Genomic DNA, 25418 nt, shown 5'->3' on the forward strand with positions numbered 1-25418 from the left:
GTATTTTAGGAGTACTTATCGCTGTGAACTTGGGAAGTGCTGTGATCAGCAAAATGTTTAAATTTAAAAAAAAAAACTTAAGAATTGCAGACTGTGGTATATGTCAAAGAAATGAGACCCTCTGGTAGAGGAGGGGAAGTGTTTATAACATCTAAACAGAATTAAACATTAGCTGTATTTATCTAAGCTGACACCTGTGTACCAAGACATAGCCTGATGGGCTTTGAAATAGCCAGTATATTAAACTGGAAAATCAGACTGATGGACCTTTTAACAGTAGAATAAATATTAGATTAATACAACATCTTGCAAGAGTGCAGGCTTCTAAGAATTCTTCAGCAGGCGATAGAGACAGTAACCTGTGAAGTCTCTTGAATTTAAATATAGTCTTTGGTATCAGATCCAGCAAATGGTCTGATAATGATTTCTTTGCATTAACCTGTGCCTGCTTGCCTTTACTACTGTCTGCTTTGACAAGTAAACGTTTATTGTAAGTGACATGCGTTTCAAAAGAGGACGTATAGAGAACAGACGTATACACTTGTTACTGACCTTTTCTCCTCTTTGGTTTACTCCAAAGAGGAGAAATGGTCAGTAACAAGTGTATACCATTTTTTTAAAAAAGTCTCAAAAGCAATAAAAGCCAATGTACCATAAGCAGTTTTGTGATGACAACATAGTTGTGTGTGCACATGTAGTTGTATATTATTTTTCTAGTGCTGGGCAGGGAACAGTTTTTCCATCCCATGAAAATGTTTAAGACTTCAAAATCTTTTCCTATTATGCATCACACAAAAGAAAAATCTCTGGATATCTTTTTTTGCGGGCAGGAGATGAAATCCCACACCCACACACCTGACAGACCAACTCACAGACCTAGAATAGGCAATAGCCCAGTTATTATAGTATTTATCTATGATGTGAGAGACTCAGGTCCTCGTCCCTACATCTAACACATGCCAGGTGAGTGCCCCACCTGCTGGGCTATTAGTTATTCTGAGTTGGGTCTCTTTTTCTTTGACCAGCAGTTCCAGTCTGGGCCTGTGAAAAGTTATGTTCAAAATGACCTTCTCTCCAACAAGGTTTTGGTTTTGATGAATCTGCATTTTCTGACAAAAACCCATTTTGTCAAAACATTTCTGAGTTTTAATTTTTTCAATCCTTTTCTTATCGGAGGCTTTTTTATGTTTTATTCATTTCAAAGGCTGTATTTCAGTATTAGCTCACATTATTAATTGAAATTCCCTCCTTTTTAAGCAATTTATTTTAACAAATTAAGGTATAACTTTGGGTTATGTCCTTCAAATATGGACATACTTAACACATTCTTTGTCCATAAGCAATTCATATTACTTAGGGTGTGCAACAGTGCAAGAGACACTATCCACATATAGAGAGAGAGATGTAGATCTGACCCCTAAGGCAAGTAAATATGTCGCTTCTAATTTGGGGTGAAAGAAATATTGATGGGGAAAACAGATGGATAGTGTGACGTTCCCCTGTGGTCTTATCTGGATCGGTGATCTCCTAGGTCACTCCAAGCCTTGACTCTGGAGCCAGCCTTAACCTGCTGTGCTGTGAGAACCCCCACTCCTGGCATGTAAGCTGCTCCCAACTACTTGCAACTGAATGACACTAGCTAATATCTCTGGTCCCAGACACAACCCTAGGAACCTCCATCTTGCAGTGTCCAGTTATGCCTGCTTATATAACATATAAGTCATATAATGGACGCTGCAAGCTTATATGAGTTCATCAATTTAACAAAGAAATTGATATGTACCAAGCTTGTTATCCCAAGGGGAGTCTCTTACATGTTTCAAACCAAATGCACTGCTTCAGATAGAATAATCAAACAAATTTATTAACTATAAAGATAGATGTTAAGTGATTATAAGTCAAAGCATAACAAGTCAGATTTGGTAAAATGAAATAAAAGCAAAACTCATTCTAAGCTGATCTTAATACTTTCAATGCCCTTACAAACTTAGATGCTTCTCGCCACAGGCTGGCTGGTTGCTCTTCAGCCAGGCTCTCCCCTTTGATCAGTGCTTTAGTCGCATGGTGTGGTATCTGTAGATGTAGGTGGAAGAGAGAGGAAGAACATGTCAAACATCTCTCCCTTTTATCATGTTCTTTCTTCCCTCTTGGCTTTGCCCCTTCCCCCCCCCCTTCAGAGTCAGGTGAGCATTACCTCATCACAGTTCCAAACTGACCAAAGGAAGTGGGGTGACTTCCTCGAGAGTCTGACAGATTCTTTTGTTGCTATCTAGGCCAGTGTCCTTTGTTCCTGTGAGGCTGGGCTGGGTTTGTCCCATACATGCCCTGATGAGGTGTGAATTGCCTTTCAGCTCTTGGAGAGTTTTTGCCTGGGCTTATTTTAAGCCATGAGAATTCATTTTCAGCCTCATAACTATATACATGAAATTGTAACCTATAACATTACTGTGACAATTACTATAACATCACTATAACAACCATGCTTTGTGCATCATGAGCTTTCCGAAGAGACCCAACATGACAAACTTTGTATTGGATACCACACAATCATATTTCAAAGCCCCGAGGTACAGAGTATCCCAGATAGTTTTTCTAATTTTTGAGGGCCAGGAAGAAAAGTTATTAATCGATCAAGGCATATCTGTTCTCTATACGTCTTCCAGAATGATCTGCAAAGAAAGTGATGAGGACAAGAGAAAGCACTCTTGGTGTATAAAGGGGTGCGATAAATGTATGGATACATGTTGAGCAGGAGATGTAATGGACTCAAAAATACTGAGGGGGGAAAAAAGGGATTAGTCAAAGGTTTGAAGGGGAGAGCCACTAACTAGATAGTACATGCAGAATATATACGGTCAATAACAAGCCCAGAGAAAAGGGAAAGGTGGTATTTTTTGCCTCAATTTAAAAGATGAAGTAGATCAAAACAACTACTTAATCTTGTGAATAGGAGTCGTTTCACTGACTTAAGTGAGCACTGAATTAGACTCTTGGGCCCACACTGTTAAAAGGTACTTGGTTGTTGCTGCACTCAGCCTTGCAGCTCCTAACTGATTTAGGTGTCTAAACCTCATTTTCAAAAGGAGTTTAGGCACTTAGGAAACTTAGGCCTTTTGAAAATGAGATTTAGACACCTGAATCAGTTAGGCATTGAAAGGTTGAGTACAGCAACCGCTAAATGCATTTAAAAATCCAGGCCTAGGTCTCTATAGCAGAGCATGTATTTATTTATTTGACAACTGCATTTTAAATTTTAGCTTCTTCTTTATCACTCTTTGATTTTACCCTTTTGGAGTGTTTATCAAGTACTTTTTGCATCAAAGTTGTTTTTCTGTTTAAGAAATACAAAGTAATTGTCTTGCCACCATCTGCATTGTACACCAAACATATCATTCAACAGTTTGGAGAGATCAGCTCTCCCAGTATTTGGACTTAGACCCAAACCCTTTCACACAGATATTTGAAGGGGAGGTGGCTTGGGAATTGACTTAAATGAGAGGGACTCCATGCGGGAGAAGAAGTCTGCCTGCATGGAGCTTATTAGAAGACAGTGGCCTAAGCTGATATTACCATATTTTTAAGGCCATATTTAGATGTTTTAGTTCTTTAAGTATACTAATAAACAGACTTGGTAACAAAAACGAAAATATTGATGTGTTTTGACTTGTAGAATATTTTGATTTTATCTTGCCAAGAGTATCAGAATGTATAGAGAAAACGAGGATTAGGCTAGCAATCTTTTGAAATGTTTGTTTTCTGAAAAGGATATCACGATCTACAGAATCTGACTTCAGATGCTTCAGAATTCCTTTAAAAAAAATAAACCTTTTTAGCATTTATGTAATTTTAAGAGCCCTTAAGCACTTATTCTATGCTACAATACATTGCTGCCCCCCTCACACACACATACCTTTTTGAAGTTGTTGTGTGATCCCACAAAACTGCCCTTTTGTCTTATCAGTTTAGTCTTGCTCTTTAGGAGACCGCTGGTGTATAAAACTGCTATCAAAACTGTCTGAAAAGGAAAAAGATCAACACAATTCTAGCAGCCTCTTGGGCTTCAGCCAAGCACTAACCAACACCAGCTAAAGATTGCAAAATAATTTATGTTGGAGGTTTAAATATATTTATAGTTTAATATACAAATGCATTAATGGGTAAATTGACAGCACAGTGAATATGGCAATAATGCATAAGTCCCCTTAGAATTGTGCAATTGATAATTTGTACGCATCAGCTTACCCCTGGGTGTCAGGAAATAAATCTACAGCATGTAAGCAATAGTACACTTTAATTAATTCCTAGGTAAAATTATTATGCATTACAGTGTAGAGAAACAAAGCAAAAACCTTCACTAATCAAAATTTTCAGTTAACAGAGCTTTTTTTTCCCCATTAGTTTCATTGTCTCGCATTGCATCACTTATACCAGCTGGCTTGTTGTCAGTTTATAATTTGGACCTTCACATCAAACAGCAAAAAATTAATTACAGGAAAAGAAATCTCAATAGTACTTCTGTGCGTAGAGGTTTTCACAATTACTCAAACATGAATATTGCTGTATGTGGAAGAAATGAAAACTGGAGGGGGTGACCTACAATATACTTTACTGGAACCATTCATTTTAATATACTTTAACAATTTCCCTTCTCCAAAACACAGATTTTAAACATCTTTTCCCATACATAAAGATTCCTTAAAATATTGAAAAGCTTCTCGGAACTTTTGTATGTGGTATTAAGATTGCAGTAGGCTAATGTGACTACACAAGTGCTGTGAGTTCCTATGCAAGCCATATGCTGCCTATATTGATGGTTACCCCAGGTGTTCACGTAGTGCTTAAAGATTACCCTCCCCAGAACCCAGTCAGGACAACAATCAGGCTCATGGTCATTAAGACAGTGTCAGTCGAGCTGTAAATAATTTTGAGGGCACCATGAAACCTGAATGAGTCTCCTGGTCTTACTGATTAACTATCCACTACAGAGAACAAGAGAATTTCCTACCATTTCCACCTCTCCCCCAATCCCTTTAATAAAAAAAAGTGTGTGGGGGGGAGACTCTCCCATTTCAGCTACCAGAATGCACCTGATACAAGAACAATAGGAAAGGCTGGGGTCCACCTGTACCACCTCTGGCAGATAATAGCATTGCCATCAGCAATTTCATGTGGTGTAGAAAAATCCCAAAACACAAATTATTATTTAAATTAAAAGAAAATGTGATTGCTGGGAAATCTGTGCCTCACTTACTAAGTACATTCATAGCATTATTCCAGTCCTGATGGTGCACTAACTCCCATAGTCTTTGTGACCCTATCCAGAGTCTATGAAGGAATGTGTGAAAATTAAATAAAAGGAATTACTGAAATTTCACCAGACATCTACTCAAGCTCTAGTATACACTGTGTTTTGGTTGAGGAGGAGGAAACCAAACTATCTCCTGGATACTTAGTCTATATGTGCAGCAACATCTGCTGCCTTCCACAGTATGGCACCTGGAAGGCCTTGAGGACATGTCCAAGTTGGCAGATGTGAATGTGGGTTATCAAACAGGCTTGTGTGAATTTCCATGGTTCATGCTATAGCAACATTAGTTTGGTCACAGAAATGAAAGAAAAAAGAGACAGCTACAGAAAATATATAGTAAAATCTTTTGCAATATTACTATCTGCATTAGAGATGTGCCAACGCATAGCAAATTGAATTTCATGTGGACAAACATAACCATTACATTTCACATTCAACTCAAAACCATAAACAAGAAATAAATGGATCAGAATCACAGCAGGACTTTGACAATGACCTTGGAATAATAGTGGACTGCACACAAACTGTATTGACAATATGGTGAAGAAATTAAAAAAAAAAGATAGAGGTACTGTTATAAAAGAGAATATGCATCTAATCAAATTTAATATTCTCTTTTAAGAGCCAAATTAGTGTATTCTTCAGCTGCGATCTCCCTATTTAAAAGATGTTGGAGCACATGGAATGGTATACTGAAAGATGGCCAAAAAAAACAACAACAAAAAACCCAAACCCTTAAAAGTCAGATACTACATGTGCTGTGAAGGCAGGAAAGGAAATCAAAATCTGTCCATTTAAGGAAAAAGTAAACAACACTGGAATATGAATATATAGATAGAGCTAGTTATAGATAATATTGAATGGGTTAGACAGTAAGACTTCAGGTTAGTATTTCCACTTTGAAAGTGCATACAAATCTCTAGATGCAATATTTCTGAAAGATACAAAAAGAACAGTAGCTGATCCTTTTTGAAACAAACGAAACTGATCATGAACCAAACGGGCTAACAGGGAAAAGGGAGTTTAATATAATGTAGAAATTCAATAAAAGGTTAGGTAACTTGTTGAAGACAGGAGGGTTTTTATAAAGTGGGTTTTATATCCTTTTGGTGGGCTATATATCATGTTTGGTATCTGGTTTTGGTTTTATGACATCTTTTGGGTAACATGAGACGCTGGATAGTCTTGCTTTGTAAAGTCAGTCTTAACATCAAGCAGTCCAGCTATGATATATAAGGTAAGAGTGGACTTTAAGAAAGCATTTGATCTTCCATGACAAGAGAGTTTCCAATTATTAAGACAAAAATCAAGAGTAGTGTTTGGACTGTGGTATGGATAAAGGTAGCTCATATTTGGGACAGGAATACCCTTTTCTTTACTCAATCACGATTAATCTGTCACTTGTCTCTCCATCTCAAGTGAGAATTCACCTCTCACATAATATCATGCTTGATTGTCATCTTAGCACTCACTGAGCTGACAATTTACCAAAAAAGGTGGAAGGCTTTTTAAATCTAACTTTGAAACAAAAACAGAGAACGAAACAGGTGACTGACAGTGCTGTTGATAATGTATGCTCAGGTTCTCAGTATCTCTTAATCATGTCTATGTATATTTCTTACCATTTCCTAATGGATATTTTTAAATACAGGTAATGAATTTGGGCATCCAGAATGGTTAGATTTTCCCAGAATAGGAAACAACGAGAGTTACCATTATGCCAGGAGACAGTTTCATTTAGCTGATGATCACATTCTTCGCTATAGATTCCTAAATGCATTTGACAGAGATATGAATAAATTGGAAGAAAGATTTGGCTGGCTTGCATCTCCCCCGGTAAGCTATGTACGCTAAATGTTATGTTTTAGTCACCAGTAGTGTACATGTTCAGAATTACAAGAATATAAAATCTATGTGCAAAAATTTTAAACAGCACTTCATTATGCACTGTAATGCCCTGTTACATATTTCAGATTGTCAAAACATGTCACTGAAGTCTCTTCTGCACATAATGAAGATCGGAACAGTGTCTTGTTTACTTTCACAGGGAGCTTTTTTTTATTATTATTATTTTTGCCTCTTCATTTAGAAACTTTAATTCAGATTGGTTAAAGCAAATAATAAAACTCTGCCTGGAATCCAATTGAAAGATTGCTTTGGAAATGTCTTAATTGTTTTGACAGTTTCTTTTCATGACAATAATTATTCTGTCATTAGGAAAACACTTGTAGTGTATCTTATGTTATAGCAGGGGTCAGCAACGTTCGGCACGCGGCTCGCCAGGGTAAGCACCCTGGCGGGCCGGGCCAGTTTATTTACCTGCTGACGCAGCAGGTTCGGCAGATCTCAGCCCCCACTCACCGCGGTTCGCCGTCCCTGGTCAATGGGGGCGGCGGGAAGCGGCGCGGGCCGAGGGATGTGCTGGCCGTGGCTTCCCGTTGGCCCGGGATGGCAAACCGCGGCGAGTGGGGGCTGCGATCGGCCAAACCTGCCGCGTCAGCAGGTAAATAAACTGGCCCGGCCCGCCAGGGTGCCTACTCTGGCGAGCTGCGTGCCGAACGTTGCCGACCCCTGTGTTATAGTCTCCTGAACTTCAAGCTGTCAGTGCTATATTTGCAGTTATACCTGCATATTGTATTGTACTGCTTTTGTTATAAAATTGACAGACTAGTAGATCTTCTGTAGTTTCTCAATGTTAAATAAGTTTTCGATTGTATTATAGCTTTGGGGCACATATTCACTAAGTATTACTAAGTATATTCTGTTCATAATCCTTTCTCTTTGAAGGACTGTTTGAAATGGCCATGTAGTTGTGGGTTTTTTTGGTGTGTGGCTTTAACAAATGGATAGAGCAAAGGTATGATATGTAGAATAGTTTTTTGTTGCAGGTCATATCTATCCTAGCATGGTTGATGATCAATGCCATTTTCAGCACTAAGGGGCAAATAATGATCCTTCCCAACATGCACATTATGCAGTACAAAAAAGCATCCTGCTTATTTCAAATCTTCTGTTCAATTTCTAAATGACCCACAGTGGCAGTGATGCTGATCCAGACTAGAAAGAGTTTGTGAATTTCCTTTAGTTTAAAAAAAAAAAAAAAAAACCCACCACCATTTTTGAGAAGAAGCGTGTGTGGACGCTGATGCATAATTTATCTTTGCTTCAAAAGAATTCTCTTCAGGTGTCATTTTTTTTCAGTTGCCACAATAAAATGTATATTTGACTTTTATTCCATCTTTTTCTTTTATATCTTACCTAGCTGTTTAAAAATTAATGATATAGTTTTCTGATCTGAAATCTTATATGAAGTTATATACTCTGTGAGAGTTCACGGTTTAAAGCTGTATTGATACTAACGTTAATCTTTTTGTCAGTTTTGCCTTTAGTTAACTTCAAACAAAGTTGCAGTGTAACTTCCTATTGTAGTGCATTTTAATTACAAATAAGGAATATATTATTTTTGTAACAACTAAAATGTAACTATCTATTTTCTTCACAGGCTTTTGTGACTGAAAATCATGAATCGAATAAGGTCATCATATTTGAGAGGGCAAATCTAATTTTTATATTCAATTTCCATCCATCTAAAAGCTATACTGAATACAGAGTGGGTGCTGAAACTCCAGGAAAATATCCTTTTGTTTACTATTATGCTACGTCATAGATGTTAAAAGCTTACCTTTATTTTTATTTTAAACTTGAATACAAACTGTGATGAAAAGGTAAGAAATAATGTTTTGTTTACTTTTGTATATTTGCAAAATAAGCTTACATTGTTCGATAGCGTATAGTGTACAGTAAAAAAACCATACTGTAAAGTGAATGTAGATTCCTAACTATACTTATTTATGATCATCTAGCAGGAAGTGCAAGTAGAAGTAGCAGTTTGAGAACGTGTGCAGTTCTTATTCTAATGCCCTGTTTTTAGTATGTGCTAAAGTGGGGTGGGAGTAGCTCAGTGGCTTGAGCATTGGCCAGCTAAACCTAGAATTGTGAGCTCAATCCTTGAGGGGTCCACTTAGGGATCTGGGGCAAAATCAGCACTTGGTCCTGCTAGTGAAAGCAGGGGGCTGGACTCAATGACCTTTCAGGGTCCCTTCCAGTTCTATGAGATAGGTATATCTCCATACATCATTATTATTATTATTTTATTATTATTACAGTATGGAAACTGAGCCACTAGATGGTTGTGAGGAGCCTCCGCACACTGCAGTCCTGGTTAGGCCTTGGCTGGCGAGTCAGTACACAACTTCTAGGTCTGACAATTTGCTTTGTGAACTTGCACAAATTATTCCATTTACCTGTGCATCGGTTACTTATCTGTGTAAAAATTATGCTAGTCTGCGCTACCTGATTTTTCATAAAGTCCTTTGAGGTCTGCAGATGGAAAACAACAAATTCTTATTAAGCCCATTTTAAAGATGGCAAAACTGAAACAAAAAAGTTAGTATGACTAGACTGGCAGGCCCTGTGTTTCAATGGATTAGACCTTGGCCTGCAAGCCAAATGACCTGCAGATTTACAGTATAATTTTATGGATATCTACCACAGTTGTAAGCCATCATTAAATCCAAACTGAATATTAGCTTTGTCATTCCTTGTTTCCAAGCCTTCTCTGATTCCAGAGGTTCAGTACTCAAACCTGCTTTTGGACTTGTATGAATTACCAGTCAGTGTTTTTAAAAATTACTGTGGTGTTCAGTTTAGAGCCTCTATTCTCAAGTATTTTTAGCTGGTTTTGTTTAAAAATTGCTTAATTTGAGCTGATTCCCATAGTTCCCGTGTACTGCAGTTCTGTATTCAATGTAACACTCTTTATTGTTGTTTAACGGTGAAGATTTTAAAAAATGAACACTACTCTCAGTAATTCTAAACTGTGTCCATTCCTGTTGGTATCAGACCCTTCCTCAAAATGGGTGGGGTACTGTCATCAAGTACTTGTGACACTATCCTGGCTTCCTTTAAATTTATAAACAACTTTTCTTTTATGGCCAATCTTTTCATGGTTCCTGAAGTTCTGAAGAAATATTTTCTTTTTCTTCATTGTCAGTGTCCTTTGTTTCACAAACCGAATTTATTTTTTTCAAGCCTCTCAAAAAAAAAAAAACATTTCCTGTATCTATTTATAACATTAGTAGCTCCTTTCTCATTATAAATAGCACAGTGATTTGTACTCATAGATTCCAGGGTGTATTGCTTCTGTTTCTGCTGGTCTGCTGCCTATGACAACAGTTATACAGGAAATTCCACAGCTTCCATTCACTGGTTTTAATGTGCATGTCCACGTGAGTTTCAATTAATTCATCACTTGCTAGTTTGTCTTGGGCATCTAGGCAGGTTCAGTACCATATCTTGGGTACAGGCACAGTCACAGGAAATTTGATGTTTGTTTGTTTGTTTTTTAATTCAAGCAAATATTCATGGAAAATTTGTTTTGAGTTATTCATACAGTGGTAGCATTTTCTCCTGTCTCTTATTTTTAAGTTAGTTTTGGTTGCACACACGAGTGCGTGTGTGTGTGTTGGGCTTTTTACATTTATTTTGACTCTGGAAATCATTAGGATTTCATAAAGTGAGACTAGCTCAAGCATGTGAAAAACATAATTTGTTATAAAAAGGACAAGAACAGAGATGATTTACTTTGCAATTTTATCTGATAAGCGGTTTCTTTTAATATGAAAATCCCATTGCACAAGACACACTCCTGCCTGTTAACTCTCTCTCTCTCTCTCTCTCTGTGTCTGTCTGTCTCTCTCTGTCTCTTTCTCTCTCTCTGTGGACAATTGAGGCTTGGTGCCAAATAGACCTCTGATCAAGCATGGCTGTCGTTGAGATTCCGAATTAAAGCTTTTTCATACTGTAGTCTAATACTAGTGTCATTAGGAAAAAATTAAAAATAGGCTTAAATGTAATGGATTTGCTTTTCTGAAAGATGCCATTTTATGTATTTTCCCCTAAAATATGGTGGTTCTGGTTCATAACACTTCTCCCAAACCATGATAAATTTGATCTGCCTCCTCTGCTAGGAATTCGTGGCACTCAGTGCTGTTGCAGGGCTTACTTCCACTGGGCAGAAGTTCTGCTTCTATTTGCTGAATTAGGTCAGGAGTTGATGCTCTCCTGCTGTATTGTGCTATGTTGAAAACTGGGGGTTTTAAATACGTTTTTGAATAGTAGTGACCATTTTTTGATCTCTATCAATTCTCTGCTTCCCTTCCTGCTGCTCCATCTTTATTCCTTGGGGTACTCCAGTGCAAGACTTCCCTTCTAAGCTCCCTGTAACCAGCCTTCGCTGCTCTACCAGCTATGGAAGAGCTGTCTAAGAAACGAAACAAGCAAGTCCAGAAAGTACACCATTTGCTAATACAACAGAGAATGAACTATGGCCCTCCTACTCTCAGCCTGATTAGCTATGAGTTTCTGGGTCTCATCAAGACTGTGGCTCCCTCTTTTTTGTCCTCTCTGGTAACTGTGGTTCTAAAGCAGACAAAAGGAATGCATAGCACCACCTATGCTCAGGCAGAGATTCCCAGTAGGTGGGCAACCACAAACAGGCGGCTCACAAAGCAGGCCTGTTTGTTTGTTTGTTTAACGGTTTCTAAGAGCCAAGGGAGTCTTTCACAGCCATTCCAAAGGTAGACATGGCATTTGCTTACCTAGGCAAGGGCATAGTGATCTCTCTAGAGGGAGACTTCTTTCACAAGGACCATGTTGAAGAGAATCTTGTGAAGGGGCTCTGAGACCTCCGTTGCAGGTCTTAGACCCTCATATGCCACCACCTATTTTATAAGCACCACTATGTTCTGGCGTTTTTCCTAAAGAAAATATTCCTGGTCATAGCCTTTGTCACTGATATATTATTAAACACATTTTGTTAAACTGCATGCTCTATGACTTCTTGTACAGTGACAGTCTCTAACTAAGACCTTGGACAGCAGACAGTCACTTTGAGCAGATTGTGTGCACATCTAAACTTTGGTTCCATTCTGCCTGCGGAAAAGTTGGGTGGGATTTTGTCAGAAAACAATGGCAGATGAAGAGTATCTCTTCTTCCTTCAGAAAAGCATAAGTAAGATGATGGTTCTCCTTTCTCCACTTCTCAGAACCAAAGAAGAGAGCTAGAATTATGCCTAAAAATCTCCACAGGCTCCATAGAGAGCTCAGCATGACTTGTGTAGGATGTTCCACTAGCCAGGCATGCATCAATGTGGCAGACTCTCCCATTTGCGGGAAACCTGGGCTCAATGAACCTTGAACAGATGGATGCTAGAATTAATAAGGCACAGGGATTTGTTGGAACATTCCCAGAACTGAAAGGCCCCTCATAGCTATTTATACTCTGTTCAGTTGCAAGAGATCAAACAAGGCAACAGTGGGCATACTAGTGGAGAAGGGTCACTGGATGCCAGCAGTGTTTTAAGTACTGTGTTAATTAGACATGCTCTAAGTAGTGCTACCATACACAGGGCTTAAAATACTATGGGTAGCCAGTGGTCAATCTGTATTTGGGCTACAAATGTTACTTGTGCTGGTAGAATCAGTGTTAGTAAAAGTGGGGGGAAAATTCCAGAATTTCTTTAGTGTGGATAAGGCTGTGAAAAACCTTTTTGGCATTTCAATTCTAGAGGAGTTAAGCTTATTTTTGGAGCTTTAAGTCAAGAGTATAAACTATTTTATCAGCTAAGCAAGTCAATGGGAAGCCCTTACTTATTCTCTGTATAGCCAGAGGAGATATAAATTATGTGCTTTGATTTCTTTTAGGAGTATTACAAATATTGTTAGTTTTTAGATTTTTTTAAACCATTAATCAACAAAAATAGCTGACTTGGACAGCTTATGGGCAAAAAAAAAAAAAAAATCACAAAGAGAAGCTTATTTTCTCCTTTTCTATTTTAACTGAATCTTTTATAGTAGTCTAACATGTATATTATATGTGTTATGTAGAAATGTTTTTAATGCCAATTTTAAATGGAATAGTTCTGTATGTTAACAGCTTATATACTTTCACTCACTTATTCTAACCTTCTTTATCTCCTCTCCTCAACTACCCAAAATCCTTATTTTTAGGCTTCAGTTCTTAAAATTACTTTTTAAGGGGGAATGGCTTTTTTTCATAATTTTTGCTCTACAATTAAAGCCATGGATTTTTGGGTTCAGTTTTCTAGTAAAACACTTTACCCATAGATAGGTGTGTAAGAAAATATATTTGGGGTTCTATAAATTGGAAATGTTTTCATGCTTTGTTTTTATCTAAAAATGCTTTTATGGCTATGTATTTTTAGTTTAAAATGTCATTTTGGAGTTTTTCAATCTTCTGAACATTTCTTCCACTAATCATCCCTTACTCTTCATTTGGAACTTAAGTGTGAAATGCAAATACTTAAGAGCTTGATGATGGATTTTGGAAACCAGTGGGTTTTTATTTTGGCAGTCTTAATAGAGAGGTCTAGAACTGAATAAGCTTGATGAATAAAATGTTCTCACCCACCGATTCAGTTCTTCCAGAACAAGATTGAGGTATATTGGTGGGAAGTGTAAAGAAGCTTATACTACCCATATGTATGTTAGTGTTTGCATTCATCTAGTCCTCTAACCAATGTTCTTTCTGGCTTCAGAAACTATATACCTATGATTGTGCTACTGCTGTCAGTCCATCAGCTTTTACATGCACCAAGTTCACATTTATTAAATGGGTGATTTTGGCTTATATTATTGTCACAGAGTATATTGTTCATTTGTGTATGAAAAATTAGAAATCCTGCCATAAGTTCTGCATACATCCAGAGGTCCACCTATTAAGAGCTCATTGAAGGGTTAGCTGCAATTTTAATGAGATTGGCACTAGACTATGAAATTAGGGTTACCATATTTAAAAAATAAAAAGAGGACACTCCACGGGCCCTAGCCTCGCCCCTTTCCCACCATGGCCCCGCCCCTTTCCCACCCCCGGACCTGCCCCAACTCCGCCCTTTCCCCGTCCCTTCCCCAAAGTCCCCGCCCTAACTCCCCCTCCTCCCTCCCAGCCACGCGAAAAGGGCTGCCCAAGCGCTACCGGCTTTACGGTTTGCCGGGCAGCCTCCAGACCCTGCGCCCTCGGCCGGCACTTCCCCAGCGCAGCTGGAGCCCGGGAGGGGAAGTGCCCACCCGGGGGCGCAGGGTCTGGAGGCTGCCCGGCAAACCATGAAGCCGGTAGTGCTCAGGCTTCGGGCAGCCCCCCTGCCTCCGGACCCTGCGCCCCCGGCCGGGCACTTCTCCTCCCCGGCTCCAGCTGCTCTGCTCCTCCCCGGACTCAGACTTCGGCTCTGTTTAAGAGCCAAGCTGCCCGAGCCAGCGCTACCGGCTTCGGGCAGCCCCTTTGACTCCGGACCCCAGCCACCGGCTGGGCACTTCTCCACGGCTCCAGCAGCTCTGCTACGGCGGCGCAGGGTCCAGAAGCACGGGGGCTGCCCGAAGCCGGTAGCACTGGCTCGGGCAGTTTGGCTCTTAAACAGAGCCAAAGTCTGAGTCTGGGAGGAGCACAGCAGCCGCGGGAGAGGAAGTGCCCGGCCAGTATTTTTCCCGGACATGTTCGGCTTTTTGGCAATTCCCCCTGGATGGGGGTTTGATTGCCGAAAAGCCGGACATGTCCGGGAAAAACCGGACGTATGGTAACCCTAATAAAATGTTGTGGTGCAATGTGAATCTCTATTAGCTCATCTATTCCTAAATAAATATGTGTGTTTTTTTCCCCCTGTGTTCATGTTTCTGTCATTGCAAGTTCTCATTTACTGCTGAAGATTAGGTAGAAAAAACACAATTTTAATGTTGCCAGGAGAAATGGTTATTTAATTACAAGCCTACCTTTCCCCATATGGCATGAAAGTATCAAAGCATTTACAAGCTAGAGTGAATGAATACTAAAGTGTAGCATGTTCATTGTGGGCATGGATTTAGGAGGAATAACAATAGCTGAAGTCAAAAATATAGATAAGTAAATAAAATTAGATGTGACCTGAAATTTCAGGAATATTACCATTAAAATGCTGCAAGATGTATTTTTTTCAAATGCAAATTCAGACTCTCTGACATTTGCAACCTGCACCTAGAGCTTCTAATGAGCAAATAAGGTCACTTGAATTAGTCACTGGAGTGTGATTGCTGAAGGCAAAGATGTTGCTTTGTAGCTGCTTGGTTTGCAGACTGCTTTGAAGTGCAGTTATGTAACTGTCCCAGCCTATTAGAATTCATGCTTTATACAACAAACGAAGACAAAGAACTTAATTTAGGATCAGCCAAATGCCAAATTCCATCAAGATAGTTTATTTGTTAAGGTTAATATCAATGAATAAAAAATACAGCATACAAATATGGAAATGTATCATGTAAAACTTTTATTTGGAGTGAAAAAGGCATAAGATTCTAATAAGATGAATCTATTTGATATTAAAAAGGTGCATGCTATTTCCTACTTTATATACTGTAACTGAAAGGAAGAAACATTTTTATTTGAATTATATTTAATAAAATGTGCCATTTTAGAAGCAGTTTTTATGAGAGATGAACAATTTGGACTAACACATTTTTCCTGTCTAATTTGCCTCCGGTTGGAGACAGATGGATTATCAACATCTGGGTCAGTCTCCCTTAGCTATGAGACTGTCATTAGACTTTTTAAAGTTAACATGGAATCACTTTAATAATTTTCTTGTTGAAATATTGTCACATTCTTCCTGCAGTTTAATAGTTATGACAGATTAGTGCCCCAAGCTCCATTTGCAATTAAGAGCCTAAGGCTGTGTCTACACTATGCAGCTTTTAGCGACATGGCTGTGCCACTACAGCAAGTGTGAAAAATTGGGACAGGGCGTGGGGATAATAGGAGCCTATATAAGAAAAAGACCCAAAAATCGGGACTGTCCCTATAAAATCAGGACATTTGGTCACCCCCGCTATTTGTTGGCAAGAGAGAATTCTCCTGCCGACAAAACACTGTTCACACTGGCGCTTGTCATGGACAAAACTTTTGTCTTTCGAGGGGGTGTCTTTTTAACAGCTCTGAATGACAAAAGTTTTGTCTTTCACTTGCCAGACAAAGCCTTAAGAAGTAACTTCGTTTTCTCTACACAAGAGGAATTTGGCAAAGGGAAAAAGCAGTGAGGAAAAGTGTTTCCTGTGTTTTAACTTATTGCATCGACTCTAGTACTTTCAAATTGTCTAATGAATAAATACTAAGTCAGATATAAGGTTGCTTTTTTATTTCAAAATATGTATGCCTCTGTTCTAGGTACTTACTAGTTTCTCCTGAAATACCCACAGGCTATAGCAGGGGTAGGCAACCTATGGCACGCGTGCCGAGCTGATTTTCAGTGGCACTCAAACTGCCCGGGTCCTGGCCACTGGTCCAGGGGGCTCTGCATTTTCATTTAATTTTAAATGAAGCTTCTTAAACATTTTAAATACCTTATTTACTTTACATGCAACAATAGTTTCATTATATATTATAGACTTATAGAACGAGACCTTCTAAAAACGTTAAAATGTATTACTGGCACGCGAAACCTTAAATTAGAGTGAATAAATGAAGACTCGGCACACCACTTTGAAAGGTTGCCGACCCCTGGGCTATAGTAACAGCCCATTGTAAGGACACAACAACAGGGATAGGGAACTGCTTGCAGGGAGCCGAGCTGCCCGAGGTGAATGACACGTTGCCGAGTGCAACCCCTTGGAAGGTCCCAGGAGCAGCAGGATGGAGCAACATTGTGGGGAGGGGCACGTGAATCTCTCTTACCCGCTCCCCTCCCACCACCCTCACCCCCCTCCACTGGCAGCTATGAGGACTGGATGAAAGAATTTTTTAAAAGTTTCCATGGGCTGCAGTGGGGAGGTTCTCGGGCCGCAGATGGCCCAAGGGCTGGGACTTTGAGACCCCCAAGTTAGAGCATGAGACAAATGTTAGGGAACTTTATTTTTGCTTAATGTACTTCCTGATTTTGAATTGCAGTAGTACTATTGAAATACCATTACAAACTGCATTTCTAAATGGCCTAAAACAAGGAAGTAAAATAGATCTTGGTCAGTTAATGATAGACTTAGTTAAATCTCTACACTTGTGATGCTTACCCTTTACTAATTTCTACTGCTCTATGTTGTATGTTGTTGACTCTCACTGAGTGATATTTTTGATATGTGAATTTGGAGATATTGATATAATTGGTAAGTTAATACTGGTGCATGCTATTCTACAATTTTTTGCCACTTTACCTCTGTTCTGACCTGGGAAAATCTAGCTATTCCACTTCTGATTCTTGCTCAAGTGCAGGCTCCTGGTTGTGGGTGATCTTGCTCAGGTGAGACCAGAGAACTGAACGTTCATTTTGACTTCAGACAGACAAATCCTATTCTTCAAAGGACAAGGCTGGGATTTTCAAAAGCACTAAAGGGAATTAGGCACTCAACTCATGTAGAAAGATGTTATATATATTTTTAAAAAAACACCCCGTGAGTGCATCTATACTTTTGACTGTACACTGATACATGTGCACTTCTTGTGCCACAACCCCTCTATTGTTCACATCTGAAGCTTGGAAGCATGTTCTTGAAGGACAGTCTAGTGCACAAAAGCTGCCACGCATGAAGGGTGTCTGTATATACACATCTCAGCTGTGGTATGCCCTGTACCCGTTCTACACTGCAGTATGCACAGTAGAAAAGGGTGTATACCAGGTCACTTATCGATAGCCTTCAAGGGCCATTCCCACAATACCCTTTGCTGCCTGACCCTCATCCAAAAGTATAAATGTCACTGACACCTTCCCCATACAGCCAGTGGTAGTAACAGCCTGTGCTGAGCACTTCAAAACAGTTTTCTGCTGAAATCTATTGTCAGTACAGGTGATCATGAATCATGGTTTGAGAGCAGCCTTCTGGTCTCTATAGTATGCACAGGTGCTCATCAATGTGAGGTTCAGAGTAGATTGCCCTCCATGACTTCATCTGGGTCAGCAGGAACATTCACCTGCACCAGGAGGTTTCATGGAGGCTGAAGGAAGTGGCGGTTCACTGCATTCCATCCTAGTGCCAGGAGCTCATGGAGCAGCTCAGGCTCCTTTACCAGAGAGTGAAGGACTCCCAACAGCCTTCCCGGAAGGGGACTTAGCACATGCCCATGCTATGGTGAGCTGGACTGGGTGCTCTCCAGGGTGGCAAGTATGGAGACTGAAGTGACTAGCCTCATCAGATGTCAGGACACTGATAAGGGACAGGACAAGGAGACATCAGGGACCTTGAAGGAATTCCCAGAGGAAATGCCAGGAGACATGGAGGGAAGAGGAGCATCTAAATCTGCATCTTTACCTTGAAGACCCAGTTGAAAAAGACCCCTTGGAAGAGTCTGAAGACCCAGAGCTGCCGTAGGAACCAGAATCTGATACTGGTAAGTTTTTACAATGGATCCCCATTGTCCCCAACAATATCCCCTCTTGCTCTGCTGTTACCCTCACCACAGCCTGGCCTCCATGATGCTCCACCCTCTCTCTATCCCAACATGGTCCCAGAGCAACACAGGCTGTAATTCAATGATTTTAATGAACTCCCATGAACCAATGTAAAGCATTAAGCAGACACGAGCAGTCGTCATGCCTCTGTCTTTGGATTTTTAAGCCAGCACTCGTAGTGATGGTCCCTGGGCAGTGCAAAACAAGATGATGGGGAGTGGGGGGTGAAAGAGGGAAGGAGCAGATTTTAAAAAGATGGGAGAAAGACCAGTTTCATGGCACTTATGGTTGTGCAAAGATCCAGCACGACCCCTCTCCCATCTTTCCTTCCCCTTATGAATGGAAACCATGCGGAAGGGAGTGAGGATCATTGGTGATTTGTGTGGGGGCCAATATAGGTCTGGAAAAGGAACCATTTGGTTTTCTGAAGAAAGTCAGAGTGGCCCATTCTCCCTATGACCATTTAAAATGTTTTGTATCTCTCCTAGTCTCTGTTGTCTGTCCCCTTCCCGTGCTGAGCCACTCTGTGAAAACTAAGAGAAATGGGGGTGGGTATAGTATTTACTTTGGGGGTTGTGCAAACATAATGGCATGTCCCTTAACAGTGGAAAGGCAACTGGTTTGCAGTGTTAACCAAAAAGGTCAAGGAAAATTCAGCAAATATACGCTTCTGGAGTCACTCTGTTTCCCTGTATGTTTCAGTGCTGTTCACTGGACACAGGGGCTGGACTTCCTGTCAATGCAGGGCAGATTATGGGGTAGGCGGATGTTTTCTGTTCCATTTCCATGGGAACGTAAAATGCTAGTTCAGAATACAGTCAGTTTCCTCTCAAATTGATGAATTATGCTTATAGGATTGGGTGGCAATTCAAGCAGAAATTCAAGCTAATTCTTCAGATGTCGCAGCAGGACTCACCAAACCCCTCCACTCAGGAATACATAGCGGGGTCACCATTAACAGAAACATCTCTGGCATATATGGCCAGAGGTCCTCCACAGTACTGGAAAATCACTTCACTTTTGCATTCTGGTACATTCAAAACTGCTATGGTCAACTTTTAAGGATGAAAAAGGTGACTGGTAATGTTATCCCTGAAGGAACCGAACCACACCCTAACAGGCCTCTTGATTCACTGTGAGCATTAGAACATTTTAACAAAAATAGTGCAGGAAACCATTCCATTTGTACAGCAGAAGCAGCACCACAGATATAGCAGAGGAAGATGCAAAAGGACCCTGGAAGACCTGCTTCTTGGCATAGATAGAAGGAGACAAGAGCAGTTAAACTTTCTTTGGGCAAGGGAGAAACAGGCTCTTAAGAAGAGAGAGCACAAAGGGAATGGGATCATGCCGTCCCCAGTCCAACTGGTGGCAGAATGCTTTAAGAGCCCACCTGCCACTGTGGTTGCTGCTTCTCTCCAGGAATAAGCACCACCTTCTCTACTTCCTCCTTCAGCTGCTGAAGTAGTGAATCCCTCCACCACTCTGATCGGGAGGAGCATGCCCAGCAAAACATCCTCCACAGGCATCCAAACTCCCTCACAGGGGAACCCTCCAGTCCAGAGCATTCAGGAGAACAATCCTGTCCTGTAGCCCAGCCTGTGTTCTGCCCTCAAGCCCACACAGGATATATCCCCAGTTGTCTCCCTGCACAATATTCCGCATCCATTTCCCTCCACCACCTCTTGTCAGGCTGAGAGGCAAGGAGGTGTCCGTAGACATCAGTGTTTGCCCACTTCTCAGAGAATTTGACTTTTTTTGGTTAATTTGTTCCCGTTAAAAACATTTTAACTCTATGATGAATGTTAGTATGTAAATAAAAGTTACTGTTCACTCCACTTGTATGTGTGATACTTCTCACATATTTGAGATGGGGTGGCAGAATGTACAGTACATTACTGTGAATTCTTAGAAGTCTGCTGCCATTGAAATGCAAACAATTTCATCCTTCCCACAAGCCCTCTTCTTCCCACCCTCCTGGGCCATGAATTTGCTAATGTGTTTTATTTAAGGGGGTTCATGACAGTGAAATAACTGTCGCTGTCCAAAGCACCAGAATGAAAAACAGAAAACAGGTTAACTGAAATGTCTTTGTGGCTTTAACAATTTATGTGATAATACAGACAAGGGAAACAAAACTAAATTAACATTGAAGGTTTCTGACACTGAATGTACTTTTATAACTCCTCCTTTCCCCCTCCACCACCACCAAACACTCACCACTGAAAACCAAGGGAGTAATCCTGCATAGCACTTGATAAGTGCTGTGAGCAAAACATTGTGAGGAAGGAATGTGTGAAGTGCCTCTCAAAACCACCCAACTTTTTAAAAATTACTTTAACAATGCTTAAAGGCTCCCCATAAAGCTACCCGAAACAGAGCAGTTACCATATAAGGAAAACATTGCTCAATGCTGCCCTTAAAGTGTGTTAAAACTCTGCTCGGCACAAAACCACAGCCAAAGGTGTTAACCTTGAGGGCCCTTCTCCAATTATTTGCTTTCAGTTAACATTTTAATAATAGTTGCAGGGGATTGACCCACCATGGTGTCTTGCAACAAAAATATATGGCGAGAATGTGTGCAGGATGGCTAGGAGATGAGACTTGATCTAGAGCCATTTTTATTAAAAAAAAGAAAATCTTTTAGTGACTTTAATGTTTTCTCTTTGTGTTGCATTACTTATTTTTTATTTTTATGTTTTTAATTGTTGTTGCAAGAACATTATAGCTGAACAGAAAATCATTTGATTTAGCGTTTTGCTTCCATATTCCTCATGTGTCAAATACTGTTATTCAGAGTCAAATACTTGATTCAGAAAGGTTCATTCTATATAAAAAATGTGATTTCTTTTTAAATTTAATTAGTTGTATCTGAAATAAAAAAGCCTTCTCACATTGTCTACTTGTAGAATATAGTGCTGAGTAAAAACCAGTGCAGAATTCTTTTAACTTTTCCCAAATAGCCTTTGGGAGGTGCAATAAACTATTCCATTTTCAAGTCTCATTAGTTGCCTGCATGTATTTTGCCAATTAAGAGACCCATACTGTAGATTACTTTATAAGATCTCATGGGGATAAAGCAAGTTTGATCCAGTTTAATTGCTGATTTAGGGGTGTAGTCAGACATTAAAGGCTTCTAGATCGTCAAAACTAACAGCAGTAATTCCTGTGTCTCGTATTTTAAAAAAATATAAATAGTTCTTTCAGAATTCTTAAGCATTATATTTCATATTCATAATTAGACAAGGACTTCTGCTACATATAAAATTTTACTAATAGAAGTTTTGATTGTTTTATAGACAAATTTTCTAGACATCTAGGCAAATGTTTCAGAAACCTATTCCTGAACTGATATTTAAGTCTTAAATATTAAATGTGATTCCTATTCTTAGGTTTCACTTGTACATCTCCCTCCAGTAAAGACATGGATTCTCATATCCACCTGTATCATTTGTACCAAAGATGACTTCATCATTTTTTTTTTAATGTCTTTTCTTGCACACAAACAAGATTTAAGATCAGGTCCTTTAAGTAAATGGGTCTAAGCAGTATTTTCTTTTTGGAATCTGGCAAAATTCTCTAGATTTTTCAAGTCTGATTGAGGTAGGTGAAACTTCAGATACTTTGTCCAAAGAGATAATGGATGTTCTCCAAATAACAAAGAATTTGAGGTACAAATCTATAGTAGGAAATTAATGGAAATATTGCAGAATCTTGTAACACAGGAATGTTGGATAACTTTTTACATTAGAATATACAGTACGTCCTATCTGTTTTCGGACTGGAATGCAATTTAGTGACTTCAGTTAATGTGACAGTGTACATGATTTAATATTATCAAAGAGACTTATGTAGACAATCCCATAGTACATTCCCTAGTTAAGGAGGATTGAATATTTCTTGCTCCCTTATAATTTTTTTAAATCTTAAATTGTTGTTAGAAAAGAGCAGTATAGTGCCTACTAAATGAGCTAAGACAGTCAAATGCAGAAACTGAAATCCTCATTTCTGAAGACACCTGCACAAGTGTTCCCTCTAGAGGATGAGGAGGGAAATGCAAATGGCAATTAATTTGCTAGAAGAAAGATGCCTACATGGAGAAATCCCAAAGAGTAGTCACCGCTGAAAGACAGAGAAGTTTGAGTCCAGAGGTGGAATGGATGTGATGAAAGGCATAGCAAGGTTGAAGAAGGTGATAAGGAAGGAAATCGTTTCTGGATCAGTTCTATCTAGACATTAGAGATACTCCACTCTTGAATGGGTGGATGATGATCAGACTAAGATATAGATGAGGACACAGAACCTGACCATCTGTAAATGCAGGGTCAGTTAAAGGGCAAAAATAGGTATATTATCTTAACTAGTTACTTAATCATAAAGAATGTGACCTAAAACTACTGTGTCTTTTATGAAGAGTATGCTGCCTCCTGTGTGCTAGCACAAGACGAGTCAAGACAAGAAGGGAAAAAGGGTATCATGAAGTATTTCAGGGAAATTTCCACTTACTGCGCACTACATAATGACAAAGTGACATTTGATGGAACAAAGAACACATTGCAGGGCATGCAAAGAGATGTAAAAAGTGGGACACTTAAATATCTGTCCACAGCAAAGCAAGAGTAAAGAAAGAAGAAGGCTAACAGCTGAGACTAATGAACAGATGATGCATCATTGATTTTTATAAAGAGGAAGGCCTTGAATTTATTTAAATATTTTTTTTAAGCCACAGATAAAAACCTAATGGCAACTAAACAAATACAAATACAACAATCAGTATTTGTTCCATAATTAGAGTCTTCGTTGTGTGAACTGATGGGGATTCACCAAGATGCATCATTAGACTGCTTCACATTCTAGATATTTTAAAAGTAGAGCTTACAACTCTCTACCCTGGCGATACCATTGCTATGCTATATAGAGAGAGACAGTAGGAGAGGGGTGGATGAAGAGAGTTCTGCTGCTCCTGTTTCTACATGACTACTGCCACCTTCATCAGGTACAGGAGCCAGCTGACCCCAAGACTGCTTAAAGGATCAAAGGCTTTCACCTTCTCTCTGCCCATGTGGCTCTCACTGTGCAACAAGGAAGCACCCACTCATTTGTCATGATTCTTGCTCCCTAGTCACTTCTTGAAGAAGCAATAGCCTAAGTTCAATCTTTGAAAGGATTTTTTTGTTTCTTCTTACTGGTGGCAATTTCTCAGCCGAGTTTTTGATCTAATACTTTATCTGCTGATTTCTCTGTCCTACCTTTGACCTCAGGACAGTATCCCTTTTCCCTGCTTTCAGTCAAGAAGTGGTAGCAAGCACTGAGAAAAAAATCAAGTATTACTAAGCCACCCATTATTTTAAACGTTTTAAAAATGCATACAGAGATTGGGGTTTATCACATGTAGCTATCAAATGTTTTTAAGTATGAAGAGAGAGGAAAAAATACACATTTTTTATCTTTGACTCCAGATGTATGAATAGAAAATGCTACATTTGTGGAAGGATGCCAGAGGTATAGTTGTTTTGTAAATTTAACTGCAAATTTTCACTTCTGTATGATTTAAATCTGAACTGCAATGTTGCATTAACCTAGTTTCCTGCATTTCATAGTCTCTCTTTATATGACTGTAGACTGACCTATAACCTTTAACTACATCTCAGGTTATGTTTATATAGCACCAGTAGTGCTCAGTCTTATTGAAGATAGCTTAGGGAGCATAGTGATTCTGCTTATATACCTGTAAAAGTCCTGAATTCATTTCCTGCATATTGCTCTCCCAACACATAATTTTTTATAGATCTCCCCACTTACTGTATTTTTATTTTTTTATTCTTCACTGCTTTTGTCTTGAGATCATTCTAGGGTGACCAGATAGTAACTGGGAGTGGGTGGTAATAGGTGCCTATATAAGAAAAAGTCCCAAAAAATGGGACTGTCCCTTTAAAAACGGAACATCTGGTCACCCTAGATCATTCTAATTGCAATGTTGCATTAATTTCATCTCTTGGTTGAAATAGAGGTGAAAGAACATGTGGCAATGATCCCATTGTGTTTGGCCCAAGTGGTCAGGCTGTGTACTGGGGTTCTTCATGGGTGGGCAATGAATTATCTCCCTCTTCTTCTTCCTCTTCATTCCTGAGACTGGATCTGGAGCTTGTCTATAGTCAGTATAATGCAGATCTGAGTTCTCATACCTCTTCGCTCTTCTGCTGGAGCACATTTGTCTTCAGCACCCTCCTGCATGACTGTATAGGCTCCACAAATAAGCCCTACCTCTGCATCTAGTGACCTCTAAACCAGTTGGATTGGTTAGTGGGGAAGAGAGCTGAATTTGTCTCTAAAAGAATACTATCTGGTAGGGTTACCATACGTCTGGTTTTTCCCGGACATGTCCGGCTTTTCGGCAATCAAACCCCCGTCCGGGGAGAATTGCCAAAAAGCCGAACATGTCCGGGAAAATGCCGGCCAGGCACTTCCCCTCCCGCGGCTGCTCTGTTCCTCCCTTGACTCTTCGGCTCTGTTTAAGAGCCGAGCTGCCCGAGCGCTATGGGCTTCAGGCAGCCCCCATGCCTCCGGATCCCAGCCGCCGGCCAGGCACTTCCCCTCCCAGGCTCCGGCGGCGCAGGGTCCAGAGGCACGGG

The 25418-nt window shown here is 39.8% G+C and overlaps 1 protein-coding gene across 1 annotated transcript in view; it reads left to right on the forward strand.

The window, feature by feature from the left end:
* Positions 1-25418, forward strand: part of GBE1 (1,4-alpha-glucan branching enzyme 1) — a 300188-nt gene that overhangs the window by 253045 nt on the left and 21725 nt on the right. The window contains exons 13-14 of the mRNA XM_034792303.1: positions 6960-7144; positions 8811-8941. Coding sequence (XP_034648194.1) covers positions 6960-7144; positions 8811-8941 — 316 coding nt within the window. The remainder of the gene's footprint in view (positions 1-6959; positions 7145-8810; positions 8942-25418) is intronic.

This window comes from Trachemys scripta, chromosome 1, assembly GCF_013100865.1.
Source record: "Trachemys scripta elegans isolate TJP31775 chromosome 1, CAS_Tse_1.0, whole genome shotgun sequence".
Classification (NCBI taxonomy): Eukaryota; Metazoa; Chordata; order Testudines; family Emydidae; genus Trachemys; species Trachemys scripta.